Raw genomic sequence first — 17,351 nt, forward strand, 5'->3', positions numbered from 1 at the left:
GACAAAGAAACATGCCAATTTTTGTTAAAGATATTTTATAGTTTAGTCAACTGGACTAGGGAGAAATGTTCACATGTTAAAATATTCACTTTGTAAACTAAATAATGTGATTGACTGTATAAAAGAAAATGAGATTAAAAATAACTAAATTTTTAAATATTTAAAAACTGAATTGAGCAATATATAAATTTTTCGAAATAAAAAGAGCTATAAATGTAAGGACTATATTACAGTGAAAACAATTTTGAGAAAACTTTCCCTAAATCAACCTTGGAACATACATTAATCAATTAAAGCTGAGATAGCCATGTACTCATATGATTCATTGTTAATTTCAAGAAGAAAAATCTGTGTGAATTGGATTAATTGAATTTTAATACTGTCTATTGTTAACATAATTTTTAATATCACATTTTAAAATTTTCAGTCTCAATCTTATAAACTGAGCTGAAATGAGGAGTCCAGGATGAGAAACTACACAAGATTATCAACCTTCATTTTACTGGGATTGACCGATGACCCACAACTTCAAGTCTTGGTATTCATCTTTCTACTTGCCACGTACCTCCTGAGTGTAACTGGAAATCTGACAATCATATCTCTCACTTTAGTGAGTTCTCAGCTTAAATCTGCCATGTATTTTTTTCTCCAAAATTTCTCCCTCTTAGAGATCTCATTCACTACGGTCTGTATCCCCAGATTCCTTTATAGCATGTCTACTGGAGACAAGACCATTACTTATAATGGTTGTGCTAGTCAATTATTTTTTATCTTCTTTTTTGGATCAACAGAATTTTTTCTCCTGGCCATCATGTCCTATGACCGCTATGTGGCCATCTGCAAACCTCTGCATTACGTGACCATCATGAGCAGCACAGCATGTCGACGGTTTGTCCTCTGCTGTTGGGGTGGAGGTTTGTTCATCATAGTCCCTCCACTTAGCCTAGGCTTAACTCTGGAGTTCTGTGACTCAAATATCATTGATCACTTTCTCTGTGATGCATCTCCTATCCTCAAGATCTCTTGCTCAGACACATGGTTCATAGAGCAGATGGTTATAGCCTGTGCTGTAATGACCTTCATTATGACCCTTCTGTGTGTGGTTCTATCCTACATATATATCATCAAGACAATCCTAAAATTTCCCTCTGCCCAACAAAGGAAAAAGGCTTTTTCCACATGTTCTTCTCACATGATTGTTGTATCCATCACCTATGGAAGCTGCATCTTTGTTTACATTAAGCCCTCAGCAAAAGATGAAGTGGAAATTAATAAGGGTGTGTCAGTGCTCACTACTTCCATTGCCCCAATGTTAAACCCATTTATTTACTCCTTAAGGAACAAGCAAGTGAAACAAGCCCTCAATGACTTACTCAAAAGAATTGCGCTTCTTTCAAAGAAATAGAAAAAATCTGAAACTGTGGATCAAGTTATTTAAAAAGTTTGATGTAATGGTTAATATAGGCCAGAGCATATCAGCAAACTTTTTTGATACTTTATAAGTATAGAAGCCAAAAGCACACTTTCATATACCATAAGAGATATTTAATGGTTAATATTTGTTAAATCAAATAAAAATTAATTTGTATTTTGTGCCTTTTAATTTCTTTTTTAATCCACCCTTAGAATAATCTATCTTCATTGTAATATATGAAAATATTAATATGCCATCAAATGATGGGGGAAGACAGGGTCTTCAACACAGATTGAGAAACTTTGGGTTAATGGGCTATAAGTTTCTAAACTTCCTCATACATCTGTAATCATCTTTACATTCAGATTACCTATGTTAAAACTCTTTTGGTCTTAAAGTTTAAACAGACTCTAATCATTTCATTTTTTTCTTTCCTGAAAAACAAATTGTGCTGTGGCCAGCAGGTGGCATGGTGGTTAAGGCACTAGACCTCCAAATGGTTGACCATGGTTCAAGTTCTGGACCTGGTGGCATACATTTTCACTTTCCTTCTCTCTCTGTATCTCTCAGGTGAGCTCACATGCCCTGTGACCAACCAAGCTGAAAATAATAATAGAAATAAATAAAATTAAATAACTCTAAAAAAATAAGTGCTAGAGGACTCTTGTTAAGATTGTTCAGAATTGTAAGGTTACACCTCCAGAGAAGCATTACTGATTAAAACAGTAAGTCAAATGTATATGAATATGAGGTAGAAAGATAGAAGATTAAATAGATAGAGATAGAAATAGATGGCAGATAAAATTGATGAGATAGTTTCCAACCATATTATACCATCAGAACCATTTTAAAAAGTAAAAAGATAAATCTAAAAATACTTTAAAAATATGAAAAATGTAGTTTATGCAAGAATAATATACGTTTTTATTAAAGGAGAAAACTAATACATTAGCTGTGAATAAAAACTTAAGTAGAAAATTATAGTAAAGTTAGAAATAAAACACCTCTTTTAAAAACAAAAGAGGGGCTGACAGGTGGTGTGGTGCTTAAGGGTGCTGGATTCCCATATGGCTGACCATGGTTCAAGCACATGGTTCAAGTCCAGACGTGGCAACTTCCTTTCTTGCTTTCCCTTTCTCTCTGTTTCTGTCTGGTCAGACTGAAACTGATGGGCTAAAGGATATACAAACACAAGAGATGGGTGTGAATGCCAGATATGGTGTGTGTGGAGGAGTGGGGCCTGGGGAAAGATATTTGGAGGAGGGATATGGAGACAGAGCATTGTCGGGACAGGGAGGTAGTGTTGTTATATTTTGATCAACTGGACAGGGGAGAAATGTTCGCATATTAAAATGTTCACTTTTTAAGCTAAATAATGTGATTGAATGTATTTTTAAAATGTAAATAAATAAATAGAAAAAAATAAAATAAAAAAGAAAAATAATAACTAATGAAATTAAATAAATAATCTTTAAAAAATAAAAGAGAAAAGTAAAAAAGAGCAAGCACTCACACACTTATTTAAAAACCAATTATAAAAGTAGCTATTTTGTACAAAGAAGTAAAAAATCCAACTGGCATAATGTTTAAAATTTTCAGATTATATTACCCAAAAGCAACAGCACAAAATTTGAAAGAAAGAATACATGAACATTAGTATTAGTTCTCAAGAAAAAAGTAATCATACTCTTAGGTATTACATTTTTTCACATTTTTTATATCAGTAGTGCTGTGTTTAAATGAAAAACTTGCATCTCTCTAATATTTTATTTATAAATCTTTCTTTAGTCAATATTTTTTTTCTTTTTTTAAGTTAATGTACTTATTTCTTCAAAAGAGAGGAAAAAGAGAGAGAGAGATAATACTCCCTCAGGCAAGTCTGGATCATGGGCAAACATGTGTCCATTGTACTCTGGGAGGTCTTTAGACCTCAAACAAGATTATCCCCATGTGGAATTGCCTCAGATATCATCACGTTTTTGCCACCGTATTGCTATCTGTTCCAATTACTTAACATTCTTGTCTTCTATATAGATCCTATTTAGCACTTAGATCTCAGCAAATGTCACTGTCTTAGGAAATACTTCCCTGGCCTCTACACAAATCCATGTTCAAATGTCTGATTGTGTGGGTGTGTTTTTTAAAAGTTCGCGGAAAATGTGTATCATTAAAAATAATAGTGTAATCAAGATTCAGAGAAGGCAAGTTTAATGAGAAACTACGAATATAAATATGGCCAAGAAACGAAATATAAAAATAGTTTGAAACCTTCAGATTTTGTGCCAATTCATCTCTTAGTTGCATTTATAACTTGTTTTGTCTTTAAATCTTTGAAAGGAATGTGACTTTTTATAATTAATTCATTAATAGCTTCCTTCACTTCCTTGTTTATTAGTGTGTAAATAAATGGATTAACATTGGTGAAATTGTAGTAATAAGAAGTGAAATTCCTTTATTAACAGACACTTCATCCTTGGCTGATGGTTTGACATAAATGAAGATGCAACTGCCATATGTAAAAACAAGGATCATGTGGAACAAGTGGAAAAGGCTTTTCTCCTTTGTTGAGCAGAGGGGAATCTCAGAATAGTCCTGAGGATATAAATGTAGGAGAGAACTACACAAATGAAGGTGATGATAAAGGTCAACATGAACACGCTATCACCATCTGTTCTATCAACCATGTGTCTGAGCAAGAGATCTTCAAGATAGGAGATGCATCACAACAAAAATGATCAATGATATTTGAGTCACAGAATTCCAGGCCCAAACCAAGGCTGATTGGTGGGAGAATGATGGTCAGAGCTGCTACCCAACTGAAGAGAATGAAGTTCTTGCAGACTCTGCTATTCATAATGGTCATACAACACAGTGGTTTCCAGATGGCCACATAGCGATTGTAGGACATGATGGCCAGGAGAAAAAAATTTTGTTACTTCGAAGAGGTCTATAAACAGCAGTTGACTGGCACAAGCATCATAGGTAATGGACTTGTCCCCAGATGATATGCTATATAAGAACCTGGGAACAGGGAACCAGCAGTTAGCGTAATGGCTATGTCGCTGGACTCCCACGTAGTCGACCGCGGTTCGTGTCCCGGACCGGGTGGCTTAAAACTCACGCCGGGCGCGTGTGCATGCGTGCCCAAGATCCCGAGAGGAGAATGGAGGAGAAGGGATTGCGGCGTGACCATCCCCCCTGGGGGGTGATTTCTCGCTTTCTGTCTCTATGTCTCTCTCTGTCTGTCTGGCGAGCGCACGCGCCCTACAGTGAAAATCTCTCCAAAAAAAAAAAAAAAAAAAAAAAAAAAAAAAAACCTGGGAACACAGGAAGTTGTGAACAAAATTTCTAAGAAGGAAAAATTTTGGAGGAAAAGACACATGGGTGTTTTAAACTGAGAGTCAATGAGAGTGAGGATGATGATTGTTAGGTTCCTAGATGCACTCAATATGTAAGAAAGGAACGGAAAGATAAAAGGTAAAACTTGTACCCTTGTGTCATCTGTCAGTCCCAGCAAAATGAAGGATGAAACTGCTGTTTTGGTTTCTCATCTTTAAGTTTTGTCACTTGTCAAATCAGCTTAAAACAATAAGAAAGACTTTATTAGAGAACCTTCAGAGTTCTAACTAGCTTCTGACCACAAGAGAAAAAACTTGAGAGTGACTCCTATATAATTGGTTAATGGACAAGCCATCACAGAACATATGTCAATGTTTGGTCACTTTCTCTTTGTGTCACAAACTCATATTAAATCTTAAGCCTCACGCCACTGCTTATGATGAATTTGTAATATATCCAGTTTGACTTCAACTCTAACAAACATCATTGAAAAAAGAAGTCCCCTCAAAATGTTGTTTTAGTTTCTTTTTCCTAGACAGACTTTTAATAGCAAAGTTCCAAAACAAACTATGGTGCTGGTTAAGAAACCCAACATTGGGGACCAGCAGTTAGCGTAATGGCTATGTCACTGGACTCCCACGTAGTCCACCGTGGCTCGAGTCCCAGACCCGGTGGCTTAAACTCACGCCAGGCGCATGTGCGTGCCTGCCCAAGATCCCAAGAGGAGAATGGAGGAGAAGGGATTGTGGCGTGGCCATCCCCCCTGGGGGGTGATTTCTCACTTTCTGTCTCTCTGTCTCTCTCTGTCTGTCTGACGAGCGCACGTGCCCTATAGTAAAAACCTCTCAAAAAAAAAAAAAAAAGAAAAAAAGAAACCCAACATTAAAGCTTACATGTGTATTCGTTTTTAAAGTGACAATGAATAATTGTTATTTTGCTGTTGTCCAGCCTCTCTGAGGTATTTTAAAACATATTTGTTGGATATATTTTCTTAAAGATTCATTTACATGTGTTAAGCACACATTTTTTTTTTTAGAGCTTTTTGTCTATAGTGTGTGTGTGCTCTCCAGTAAGACAGAGACAAGAAATGAGAAATCACCACTAGAGGAGATGGCCACTCGCCCATCACTTCTGCATTCTACTCTCGGGATTTTCAGTACACATGCACATGTGTTCAGAGTCAGCTTCAAGCCTCCAGATTTAAGACTCATATGGGGGTCAATCACCTGGGAGTACAGGAACCTAACCATTATGTCATCTGCTATTCCCAAGCCCAAAATTTTTAAGTCTTTTTAATAGAAAATTGTGTAAATGTATATTTAATATTTATCTTGGGCTATATTTTCTTCCCAATGCTAAATAGAATGTCTATGTTATATATTTTGTGTTTCCTGAGATATATTTCTGCTAAAAAGATCTTTGCTAGCCAACAAATACAAGTTGGAATTGTATCATCTGGTTAATGACTTTCCTTTTAGATTCTTTTAGCAGTTAAAACCTCAGCTTCTAAGTAGCAATTACAGTTTCATATTCTCTGGCTCTTAAAGAGAAGTGTTGTTTTAATTTGGTTTTATTGTTTGTTTGCTTGTTTTTTAAATTCCCCAGAGTGTGAGCATGCTCACATGGAGAAAAAGTGAGAAAGCGCCCCCATGGGACATGATCTTGCCACAATCTCTTCTCTTCCATTTCTCTCTCATTGTAGGACTCTGGCCAAGCACATGCACCTGGCATGGTTTTTAAACTATTGGGTCCAGTATTCCAATGATGCAGTCAGTCATGTGGGATCTATTTGCCTTAACTACCATGCTACTCGCTGGCCCATCAAGGAAAAGATTTTATATTAAAATTCAAAAGTTAGGATCCCTCGTTTCTATTTAAACACATTTGGTATGACATATTTGAATTTCCTGTGTGTATTCCACAGTGATAGTTTATATTCAGCATTTATTATAGAGAAAAAAGGCATTAGCACATGTTTTATGTTTACAGAGCTGATGAGACAAGACCCAAGATTTTCTGGTTTGGGTCAGCTTCATTTCATTTTGAAATACACTCAATCACCTTTGTTAACATTAGGTTTGACAAGGGTAAAGCCTTTCTTTCTTTCTTTCTTTCTTTCTTTCTTTCTTTCTTTCTTTCTTTCTTTCTTTCCCTTCCTTTCTTTTGGTACATGATTCTGTTTATGATATTTGAAGACAGAAACTCAAATTTTACAAATGGACAAATGAGATGTGTAAAAGTGAATTAATTTTGTTCTCAGGATTAGGGAGTGAAAGAAGATTCCTAACACCCTTTCACTTTTCTCTTCCTTTCATATAAGTTCCACTCATTTTATAATTGGCTCCACTTTCTTATTTCCCACATTGACATCAATTCATCTGATTCTAGGATCTTTGACTAGAATGATGTGGTGGGATTTAGGAGGGAGAGGAAAAAACTGATATTACATTGAGTTTTTAAATGAATTCTTATGGGCCAGCTAGTGGCGTGGTGGTTAAAATAGCTGGATCCCACATGGCCAATTACAGAGTTCATCCCAGACTCAGTTGCTGAAAAAACATGCACGGCACGTGTGCATGTGTGCCCACAATTTTGATGAGATGGCAAATGGAGAAGAAGGGATGGCTGGGACCATGTCCCTAGGAGAGTGCTTTCTCCCTTTCCTCTGTTTCTCTCTTTGTTGTCTGGAAAGCCCATCTGCTCTTTTTCTTTTTTTTAATGAAGTTTTGTTTATTTATCCAGGAGTTTGTTAATAAAGTTTTTGTAAGTGAAGAATTAACATCAATTCCTTCATCATAAAATGTAAGCTTTCAGTTAGCATGTGAAGATCTTTGCAATACTTTGAGTATCATTTCACTCAATTTACCTAATTTATTGTCCTGTTGTCTAGGGTAAAGCTATGCCTGCTAGCAGGAGAAAGTGTATCATGTTGATGAAGAGTACAGTGCGTTGAATCAGACTGCTGCTCTCATGTTCCACTTTCCTCTTCTGGACTATCTACTAGCAGTTCCCACAAAAGTCCATTCGAAAATGACCTGCGCAAATGTCCATATGGTGACACTTCTGTCCTTACTGCTTATTCTGCTTGTATTCTCTGATCTCTGTTCTTATTTCATAGTTCTGTTTAGATATTAATTCCGTTAGGAGCCTATCTTTTTTTTTATGTTGACATCTAAATTTATTAAGATTTAATTAGTCTTCCCTTCCATTGTCCCTACAGTAGCCTATGATTATCCGTATTTAAGTTCTTACAACCAGATTATCAAATATTGTTATCAAATTTTATTTTGAACATTGTTGTGTTTCTAGCAAGAAGTCACTCAGGAGCACAGTAAGTGTTCCTTAAACGTTTGAGGAAATAGGGACCAGCGGATGGTGTAGGCTGTGTCACTGGAATCACATGTAGTTAACCACTGTTCAAGTCCCAGACCCAGGGTCTTAAAACTCACGCCAGGCATGTATGCCTAAGATTCCAACAGGAGAATGGAGGAGAAGAGACTGCAGCATGGCCATCACTCCTGTGGGTTGATTTCTCACTTTCTGTCTCTCTGTCTTTCTCTATCTCTCCAGCAAACACACATGCCTTATTACAAAAATTACTCTTAAAAGGAACTTATAGACATAATGAAAGGATAAATATAATATTTTCCATGTACACCTAAACCAAAGATCTTTTGAAAGAGACTTAGTAGGTTATCAGAATTTTAATAATTTTTTTCTTGTTAATGTAATCCTAATAATAAAAATGCATTTGGGGGGGACTGCCTTTACTATTATTCAGATCTGGCTCTGATTCTATAATGCTTTCCTCTGAACTGGTATCTAGTAGGAGAATGTACTTCTCATATTTATTACACAGACTAGAATCAAACTGTGGGTATTTCCCTCACCATTTGTCCTTTTTTTCTAAGTTTAATAACATCTAGTTAATGAAATTAATGTAAGAACTGATTGAGATTTGCATGCACGGTGCCTGGAAGACTGTAAGTTAAACCCATTCTCTCTACATCTTTCTCTGGATTTTCATCCTCCTCATCTTCATTTTGCTCTGTAACTTGTTCTAGTTCATACACTAATATATGAGGCCACTAAACAATAGCCATTGTGTCTTTCATGTTTTCTTTCTTGAATTCTTTATAAACCTTGAGAATTTTGGTGCCCCCAATAACCTGTTCAATGTCTTACTAGTGAACTATTAAGAACAGAGTTTAGAAACTAAAATTTTAGATATGAGGCAATAGGTATTCCACACTTTTCTCACCTATCTTTAATTACTTTATAATATGGGTGATTATTTCCTTTTTGAATAATAAACTTTACAAACAAAGAGTTCTATTTTCCTCAATTTCAAGGTAGAAAAGGATTTACCATGAAACATTTAATTAGATTATTCTGTAATAATTTCACTTGTTTCTCTTTAACTACACTACACAGAATATCTAAAGTTCTTAGGTTGATAAATTGAGGCACGTTGTTTCTTACTGACAGTAACAAGTAACAGGATTAGATTACTGGATCACTCAGCTGTCCATGTGGAATACAATGCCTTAACCTCCATTCTATTTAGTGTCCAAAATTGAAAAACTTCTTAAGCTCTCAGCCCTTGACTGGGACATCCTAACTAGAGTGGTGTTCCAGTTTCCAATACTCACTTCCTTTTCTAATCACAAATACTTATTTTCTGTTATACCCAAATAATAAATAAATGAATGGCAAACCAGTTTAATTTGGTTGTATTTCCAATATTTGTATTTCTTCTCTTTTTGTTAAAGTATTTTTGCAAACAGACACATATGTTAACTGGAGAGACAGTGACAGTGAGAAATCATCCCCCAGAGGGATGGTCTCACAGCAACCCCTCCTCCTCCACTATTACTTTTAGATTAGGGGCACAAGGTGTGTATTTTGAGACCCAAGATTAGTGACTCAAACCAAGTTGACCTTGTGGGAGTCTAGTGCCTTAACCACTACTCCACCTGCTAGCTCCAATTTAGTGTTTTTGAAGTTATATTTGAATTTGTAATTTTCTCACTGATCACTAATACAGCATTACAGATAATCCAGCATTCTAATGAGGCCCATAATATTTATATTTAACTATAAATATATATGTATTGTTAAGCATGACACTGTGAAGCAGATCACTGAGGTTTGCCCTTCAAATTGTCTGCTTTTAAAAAAATTCATGAATTCATTTGAATATCAGTTCTTGGAAACCAAATTTCTTGAAAACCTGTAATGTGACAGGTACTGATCTATGATGACAAAAAAGAGTGAACAGCAACTGATCTTTTTACTGATGCATTTAATGAACACTTCCAGAGTCCAGTCCCTTCCATTTAATTTTCATAGAACAAAATAAGAATATAAATAACTATATTCTTGTCTAGAGATATCCATACTAATTTATTGCATTCAATGATTGCTTAAACAAATAAAAATTATATTTAACAAAGACCAAGGAAAAGAATGTCAGATAAAGTAAATTAACAAACAAGTGCATACTTACTCAAATGGAAGATATTCATAGGCTTAGTTGTGTCATTCTAATAGTCCCAAACATGAAAGTGAAGTATAAATGGGGGTCATACATGGCATGAATTCTCCTCCCATCAACACATACACACAACAGGCACTTTTTTGTTTTGTATTTATGCAATAGATAATGCTGAGTTATCAATAGACTCTCATTAAAGTTCTTCTTCACTTCAAATCTAGAAGACAATTTCTTATATCTTAAAGCCAGAATAAAGGGACCTTTTTTAGGAAAATGAAGGTGATTTTTAGAAGATTTTGATAAAAAGATTTCTAATTTCTGTGGGCTAAGATAGCTTTTAATGCTGTGAAAAAAGATGAGTGTTTTATATTTCAACATTTTATTGATTTTCAGGGTCTAGCTCTGAAGATAAACAAAGGTCCTTGTGACCAAAGTTCAAACACGGTTAATGAATTTAATATTAAATGATTTTTGGCAAGATACCTAACAGAGTTAGCAGTGGGAGCAGTGTTCTTGGAGGAAATAAATCAAGTTTGATTAGAGACATTTCAAGAACAAAACAATAATTGCCTGATAAAAAGACAATTCTATCCATTTGTTTACATATATTCTTTTGCCAATTAATTTCTTTCTACCAAACTCTAGCATACCCACCATCCCCCATGCAGTTTATTTTATTTTATTTTTATTTTTTGGAGGTATAGCAAAGGGAGTTTATTAGTAAAGTGGGGAATAACAAAGCAGGAGTTTATTAAAGGAGAGGGAAGGAAAAACAGCTCCCAAGAAGGGAGGGGTCCCAGAAAATGGGTTGCCCCTGTTTCTTGTATCTACCACTACTCTATCTACTTTTATGTTGATAAGTCCTTTAGTGCTGCTATAGAGTGAGGAAATTTGATATATGCTAAAGGGGTCATGAGTGTTTGTCTTTCATAGACTAGCTTATTTCATTTAGCAAATTTCATTTGGTGTCAAATGCAAGGATATCATTATTCTTTGCAGCTGAATAAGAGTTTACTGTGTGTATGTGCCACATTTTTTTATCCATTCATCAGCTGTTGACACTTAGCTTGATTACATGCCTTACCATTATGATTAATGCTGCAATAAACATGGATGTGCAAATATCTCTCCAACAGAGAGATTTCCTATATACCCAAAAGTGGGATTACTGGGCCAGAAAATGGTTCTATTTTAGATTTTTGAGGAAACTCCATACTCTATTCCAGAGTGGTCAAGTTAATTTATATTCCTTCCAGCAGTACACATGTGATCCCCTTTTCTATGCAACCTTGCCAACACTTACTATGCTTACATTTGTTTGTTTCAATAGAAGCCATTCTGGTTGTTCAGATCAGCATTTTAAACTAACTGTTTTAACGTAATAGTCTCAAGACTATAATATGGCAGTTTCCAAAAGTGAAAACTTTAATGCACATATATATCAAATTTTGCTTTTGCACCTATTGCTAATGTTTATTGACAGGAACAAGTCAAGGGACAGGGTCAAACTAGGAATGGATGAGAGAAGAGATTATACAAGAAGGTGAATAGCAGGAGGCAAGGTTCATTGAGGGAAACTAATATATCAGTCTATCCCAGTTTTCTTACTGGGGCCTATTGTTTAATTACAAAATGGACCTCTTTCATTTTTAGTACATTTTTCAAGACACATGAAATTCCAAAAACAGAGATAATTTTAAGAAAAAATTCTTAGTCATTTAAAGGCTTCCTGGAAAGAGCAGGCTCAGTGCAAATATGTCCACTTTGGTCCAGTTTGAGCTGAAGGGAGTAACTAGGTTCATTATGGCATCTCAGAGATGGCTTGGGAAAATTACCTGTGGGTGCTTAAAATTTACAAGGTTTGGTGTTCCTTTATAGCTAACACTTTGATATGTGAAATGAAATCTAATAATAAACATAGTCAGTGAACTCCATCCGGAATCATTTATGATTACAATTTAAGCAATGTTTTCTAGAATTTTGTGAAATTTTTATTTAAAAAAATCAAGACTAATTATATGGAGGTCAGCAGGTGGTGTGGTGGTTAAGGCTCTGGACATCCACATAGTTGACTGCAATTTGAGTCCTAGACCTGGCAGCCTGAAAATCAGACTGGGTGCATGTGAGTGTCTATCTAAAATCCTGAGAAGAGAATGGAGAAGGGATTGTGACATAGTTATTCCCCAGGGGGATGATTTCTCAATTCCCGTCTCTAGTTCTTCCTGGATCACCCTCAAGCTGTGGCAAAACCTTAAAATAATAGATAAATAAAATAAGTGTTGTTATAAAAAAAAGATTAACTGTATAGCACTTAGTAAAATAGAATATAAGTCTATACAATGGAATGCATTATTGTCATTTTAATGAAGAGTTTAAAAGTATTCAAAATTTAGGATTATTTTTAAAGGACATGAGGTGTCTTAGCCTGTTTGTGCAGCTGTAACAAAATTCCCAAAACTGTAAAATTCATTAGCAACAGAAATTACTGGCTCACTGTCTGGAGGCTGGGAAGTCCAACCAGTCACCATCTGGCAAGGTGGTGCCACATCATCGTAAGCCATCCCACTCCGTCATTGTTCTTGTCCTTCCAGTGGAAGCTGACAAAATCAAGAGCATAGGAATGAGCATACTCTCTCAGCCAGATCCTTTTTGAAGTCATTAATCCAATTTGGATGGTTGAGCATTAATAGCCTAAGTATTTCCTGTTAGGTTCCACTTCCCAACACTGCCATAGACATGAAGTTTCAACATAAATTTTTGAGGGGACAAAATAGTCAGACCATAGCATGAGACATTCAAAAGTTAAGCATTCAGCGCAGTAATATGGTATGCTTAAGTGTATCAAAATAATCAAATTAATACTTGATTCCTTTTAATATAGATCTAAAAAGCAGCATTCATGTTTAACTTTTATAAAGTTCTCCCATATTGTAAATGTGATTAATCAATGTGTATATGGAGATTCAAAAGAAAACTGTCTAGATGTACATATTTTAAATATCAACAATAGCTATTTATCTTCCATTTATTATTTTACATATATTTTTATCTGATTTATTTTATCATTAAAAATAAGCATTAGTAATAAATTAGAAAATGAGGAAAACTGGTCCCTAGTAATTTAAAGTGTTTTGTGATAATGTATTTTTCGTAGGTATATTGTTTCTAATGCTGGTGTGTTTATTTCTTTCTCAAGAACTGTTGCACTGATACCTTTAGGATTGCTTCTTTCCCTCAAAGTTAATTACACAATAGAAAACAAAATGATTTGTGATCCTCCGAGGACATGAATGTTTATTCATTTAGTTACAAATTGGGTTCATTAAAATAAAAAAAAGAAATTGGCCATAATGCATGACAAATCATATCGTGAAGTTCTCTACAGACCAGAAAGAGGTCCTACACAAAGAGAAGACAGAGAAGTATTGCTTTCATTTCATTTAGAATGAAATCTTGAGAAAATCTCTGAAATGCTTTTAGAAAACTCAGAGAAATCTCTGCCTGTGATTGAATGTGCTATTATAAAAATGAATGATTGGCAATGCATCTACCTATTTCAACTGACATATTTCTGGTAAAAATTTTCCACCCTGAGAAACTTTAGGGATAAATGACTACCTGAAGCCATGACTTCCAGAAGAGTAAGTATGTTAATCTATATCACTTATTCAAAACTTTTATAAAATTATAGTGACAGTTTCCTCTAAAAAATAAGTAGATTTTGATATTTTATGAAAAGATTGTTGAAGCACATATGGCAGTTAATTTTAATTAAGTAAATATATTGAAATCAACTGACAGGCTGCTTATGCGTTAGTAAAGCTCAATGTAGCGTGAATTCTGAACATATAGAAGCAAACTGTGTCAGAATTATATTAATACTTGAGAGTGGATAATATATGTGTTCAATACATAGAGAAAGAGACATTATATATGAGGGTATATGTTTTTGTGCATATGTGTGTCTATACACATACACTTATGCTTTCTACAATATAATGATGTATTTGCTATAATATTTCATACTGTTGTCACTTATAAATTTAACAGCAATAATCTCTGTAAGATAGAAATCTTGCCCTTACACTCAAAATGAGTTAGTTTGTCAAATTTTGCCTCTTGGTATCTATGCAAGATGATGCTTCGATTATATAGAATAAAATGACTGAGAGAAAAAATTGTCTGATAGCAAAGAATACTGTTCTGTTATCTTCCATAGAAAAAGAATAAGTGTGAATGGAGAAGAAATGAACTGAGAAAGGGTAACTAAACTACAGATACATTTCATTTCTCTATCTCAGGGTGATCTGTTATGGTTGGACATTTCATGGCCATTCTTTAATTTGTTTCTTTTGTTGTTTTGTGTTGTGTTGTTATTGTTCTTTTTATTGAAAAAGGGTATGTGCACTTCCCAGAGACAGAGAAAGAGCGAGAGAATGCACCCACCAATGGAATGTGGTCATGCCACAATACGTTTTCCTCCACTTCTCTCTTCCATTAGGATTTCAGTATGCATTCATGCACATGCCCACAGCAGAGTTTTCAAGCATCCAGAATGAAATTTGAGCTCCCATCACCCACATGGGATCCAGTTCCTTATGCACAGAATTTTAATGATTGCCTTCAGGCAACTTTTGTTTTATAAGTTTTAAGACCTTTTTTTCACTATGTCACAACCTTTCTATGTTAGTCTCCCAGCTACAACTGGCTCTTTTTAAGACAGTTTTAAAGGTTGCCCAGGACAACCTTGAGCTTGCAATCCTCCTGCCTCAGTTTCTCAAGTTATGACATTACAGATGCAAAACACCATATTTTCCCAGCATTTAGGCTGGACTAGGAATCCAACTTGGGTCCCTCACAAGGTTCCAGCATGCAGAGCACCAGTGGATGAGCAGCATGTGCCACCATGGGTGGGCCTCTTTGTGGTCTTTAAATAGCACTTCTCCAGGACTAAGTTAGTTCCCTTTCTTTAATATAGTGTTCAAACTTTAGGGACTAAACAGTAAAACCTAGGCACAGAGTAGAACTTTAGCTTCCCCTAACCTAAATAAGAAAAGTATAAAAGTAACCAAGTGAAGCTATGCATAAGCCTCCAAGGGGTATTTTTCAATTAAGAAATGTGAAGTAGTTAACAGCCCTTGAGAAACTGATTGCAGACAGAAAATATCTGAGTATCAGGTGATTAGTTATATTTTAGAACCCAAATAGGAAATAACTAGCAACCAAAGCATAAAATTACAAATACCTGATTTCTCGTTTTATTGTAGTATCTCAATGAGAGGAAAGTTGAAAAGGAATAAGTGACACCAAGAAAGAGAAAACTCTTAATAGAGTAACTGTTACCTTGGTCAGGAGTAAGAGCTTTAAGCATAAATAAATAATTGCATGGTGTAATTCCATGACTAGAAATAATCCTTTCACGAAAACAAAATTAAATACATCAAACCACATTGAGTCAAAGATATGGAAAACTATTTTTAGAGACATTACTCTAAAAGAGAGTGGCAATATTTTGAATGAGAAAGCTGAATGTGTGTTTGGAGTCAGTAGGTTAAGCATGGATTTACACATTAATGTAAAATTTTTTTGAGAGGTTTCTATCTCTCTGTCTCTCTCTCCCTGTCGGGAGAGCGCATGCACCCTATAGCAAAAACCTCTCCAAAAAGAAAAAGAAAACACATTAAAAAAAGAGATTAAAAACTGGTTGTGAAATCTTTGAACAGTTTGACTCCAAGGTCCCTGATAAATTGCATTTAGTTTAAAAGCTATTTCACATGATCTTTTAAAAATGGTTTCACTGTCAAGGGGACAACAGTTAGTGTAATGGCTATGTCACTGAGCTCCCAGGTAGTCGACCACGGTTTGAGTCCCGGACCCAGTGGTTTAAACTCACGCCAGGCGCGTGTGCATGCGTGCCCAAGATCTCGAGAGGAGAATGAAGGAGAAGGGATTGCGGTGTGGCCATCCCCCATGGGGGGTGATTTCTCGCTTTCTGTCTCTCTGTCTCTCTCTGTCTGTCTGGCGAGCGCACGTGCCCTATAGCAAAAACCTCTCAAAAAAAAAAAAAAAAACAGTTTCACTGTCAAGGTATTACAAAAGATTAGAATGAGTGAGGATTAAGAAATATTTACATTTTACAGAAAATCTTGGTAAATGAGAAGCAAAAGCAATGAGATAAAAGTGATAGAGTCTTTGAGATAGATTTGTAACTTTAATCTGATGTAAATTTTAGTAACCTTGATAGTATTAAAGAAAAAAATCATGTATGACACTTACTGAAGACAGTAAGGGTGAGTTTATTCAAGGTAGGACTAGTCAACAGGTATAGGAACTACTGCTATGGGGTTTTGCAGAGGGGAAGAAATATAGGCTTAATTTCAAGTACAACACTAAAAAGTGAGTATTTACAATATAACCAAGAAGCAGGGTGGGAGTCAGTGCAGGTAAAATTCTTGGGACAAGTAAAGGTGGTAAGGTAAATTCTTTTTTTATTTTATTTTATTTTTTTTTTGGAGAGGTTTTTTGTTATAGGGCACGTGCACTCGCCAGACAGACAGGTGGAGACAGAGAGACAGAAAGAGAGAAATCACCCCCCAGGGAGGATGGCCACGCCGCAATCCCTTCTCCTCCATTCTCCTCTCCGGATCTTGGGCACGCATGCACATGCACCTGGCGTGAGTTTAAGCCACCAGGTCCAAGACTCTAACTGCAGTCGAATACATGGGAGTCCAGCGACATAGCCATTATGCTTACTGCTGTTCCCAAGGTGGTTAGGTAAATTCTGACTAATCTGTAAATACTGGACAAAGTCAGGCCAAGGTAATTAGACATCCCCTGGGTAATTAGACGCCCCTGGGGCGAAAGATGAGAATCCTGAATAGACATAAAGAGTGATCAGATATTGAGAAGAGGGGGACTCCAACTAAACTGACTTAGCAGGATTCTTGCTTAGATTGGTCAATGCAAACATAAACATAGAAGTCCAAAAGTTGAGTCTTAATTGAAAAAGAAAAGCTTGAATAGAGTTTCATCAAGGGTAGAATTTTGTCAATAGGAGTCAACAACTGAATTTCAGCTTTAATCACCATGTAATCATTTTCA

General features: G+C 35.5%; 1 protein-coding gene and 1 pseudogene across 1 annotated transcript; one reads left to right on the forward strand and one right to left on the reverse strand.

The window, feature by feature from the left end:
* The first annotated feature begins 466 nt into the window (after positions 1 to 466).
* LOC102474009 (olfactory receptor 6C2) lies at positions 467 to 1,405 on the forward strand. The gene has a single exon (XM_006156836.2). It carries the CDS (start codon positions 467 to 469, stop codon positions 1,403 to 1,405), a length of 939 nt encoding a protein of 312 aa, XP_006156898.1.
* A 2,296-nt stretch (positions 1,406 to 3,701) lies between these two features.
* Positions 3,702 to 12,811, reverse strand: LOC102476932 (olfactory receptor 6C2-like; annotated as a pseudogene).
* Between the last annotated feature and the right edge of the window lie 4,540 nt (positions 12,812 to 17,351).

The sequence above is a fragment of the Tupaia chinensis genome, unplaced genomic scaffold (assembly GCF_000334495.1).
Source record: "Tupaia chinensis unplaced genomic scaffold, TupChi_1.0 Scaffold000518_1, whole genome shotgun sequence".
Lineage (NCBI taxonomy): Eukaryota > Metazoa > Chordata > Mammalia > Scandentia > Tupaiidae > Tupaia > Tupaia belangeri.

Excerpts from the sequence above, each read along its gene's own strand:
- LOC102474009 (XM_006156836.2), top strand. The coding sequence starts at position 467 with ATGAGAAACTACACAAGATTATCAACCTTCATTTTACTGGGATTGACC.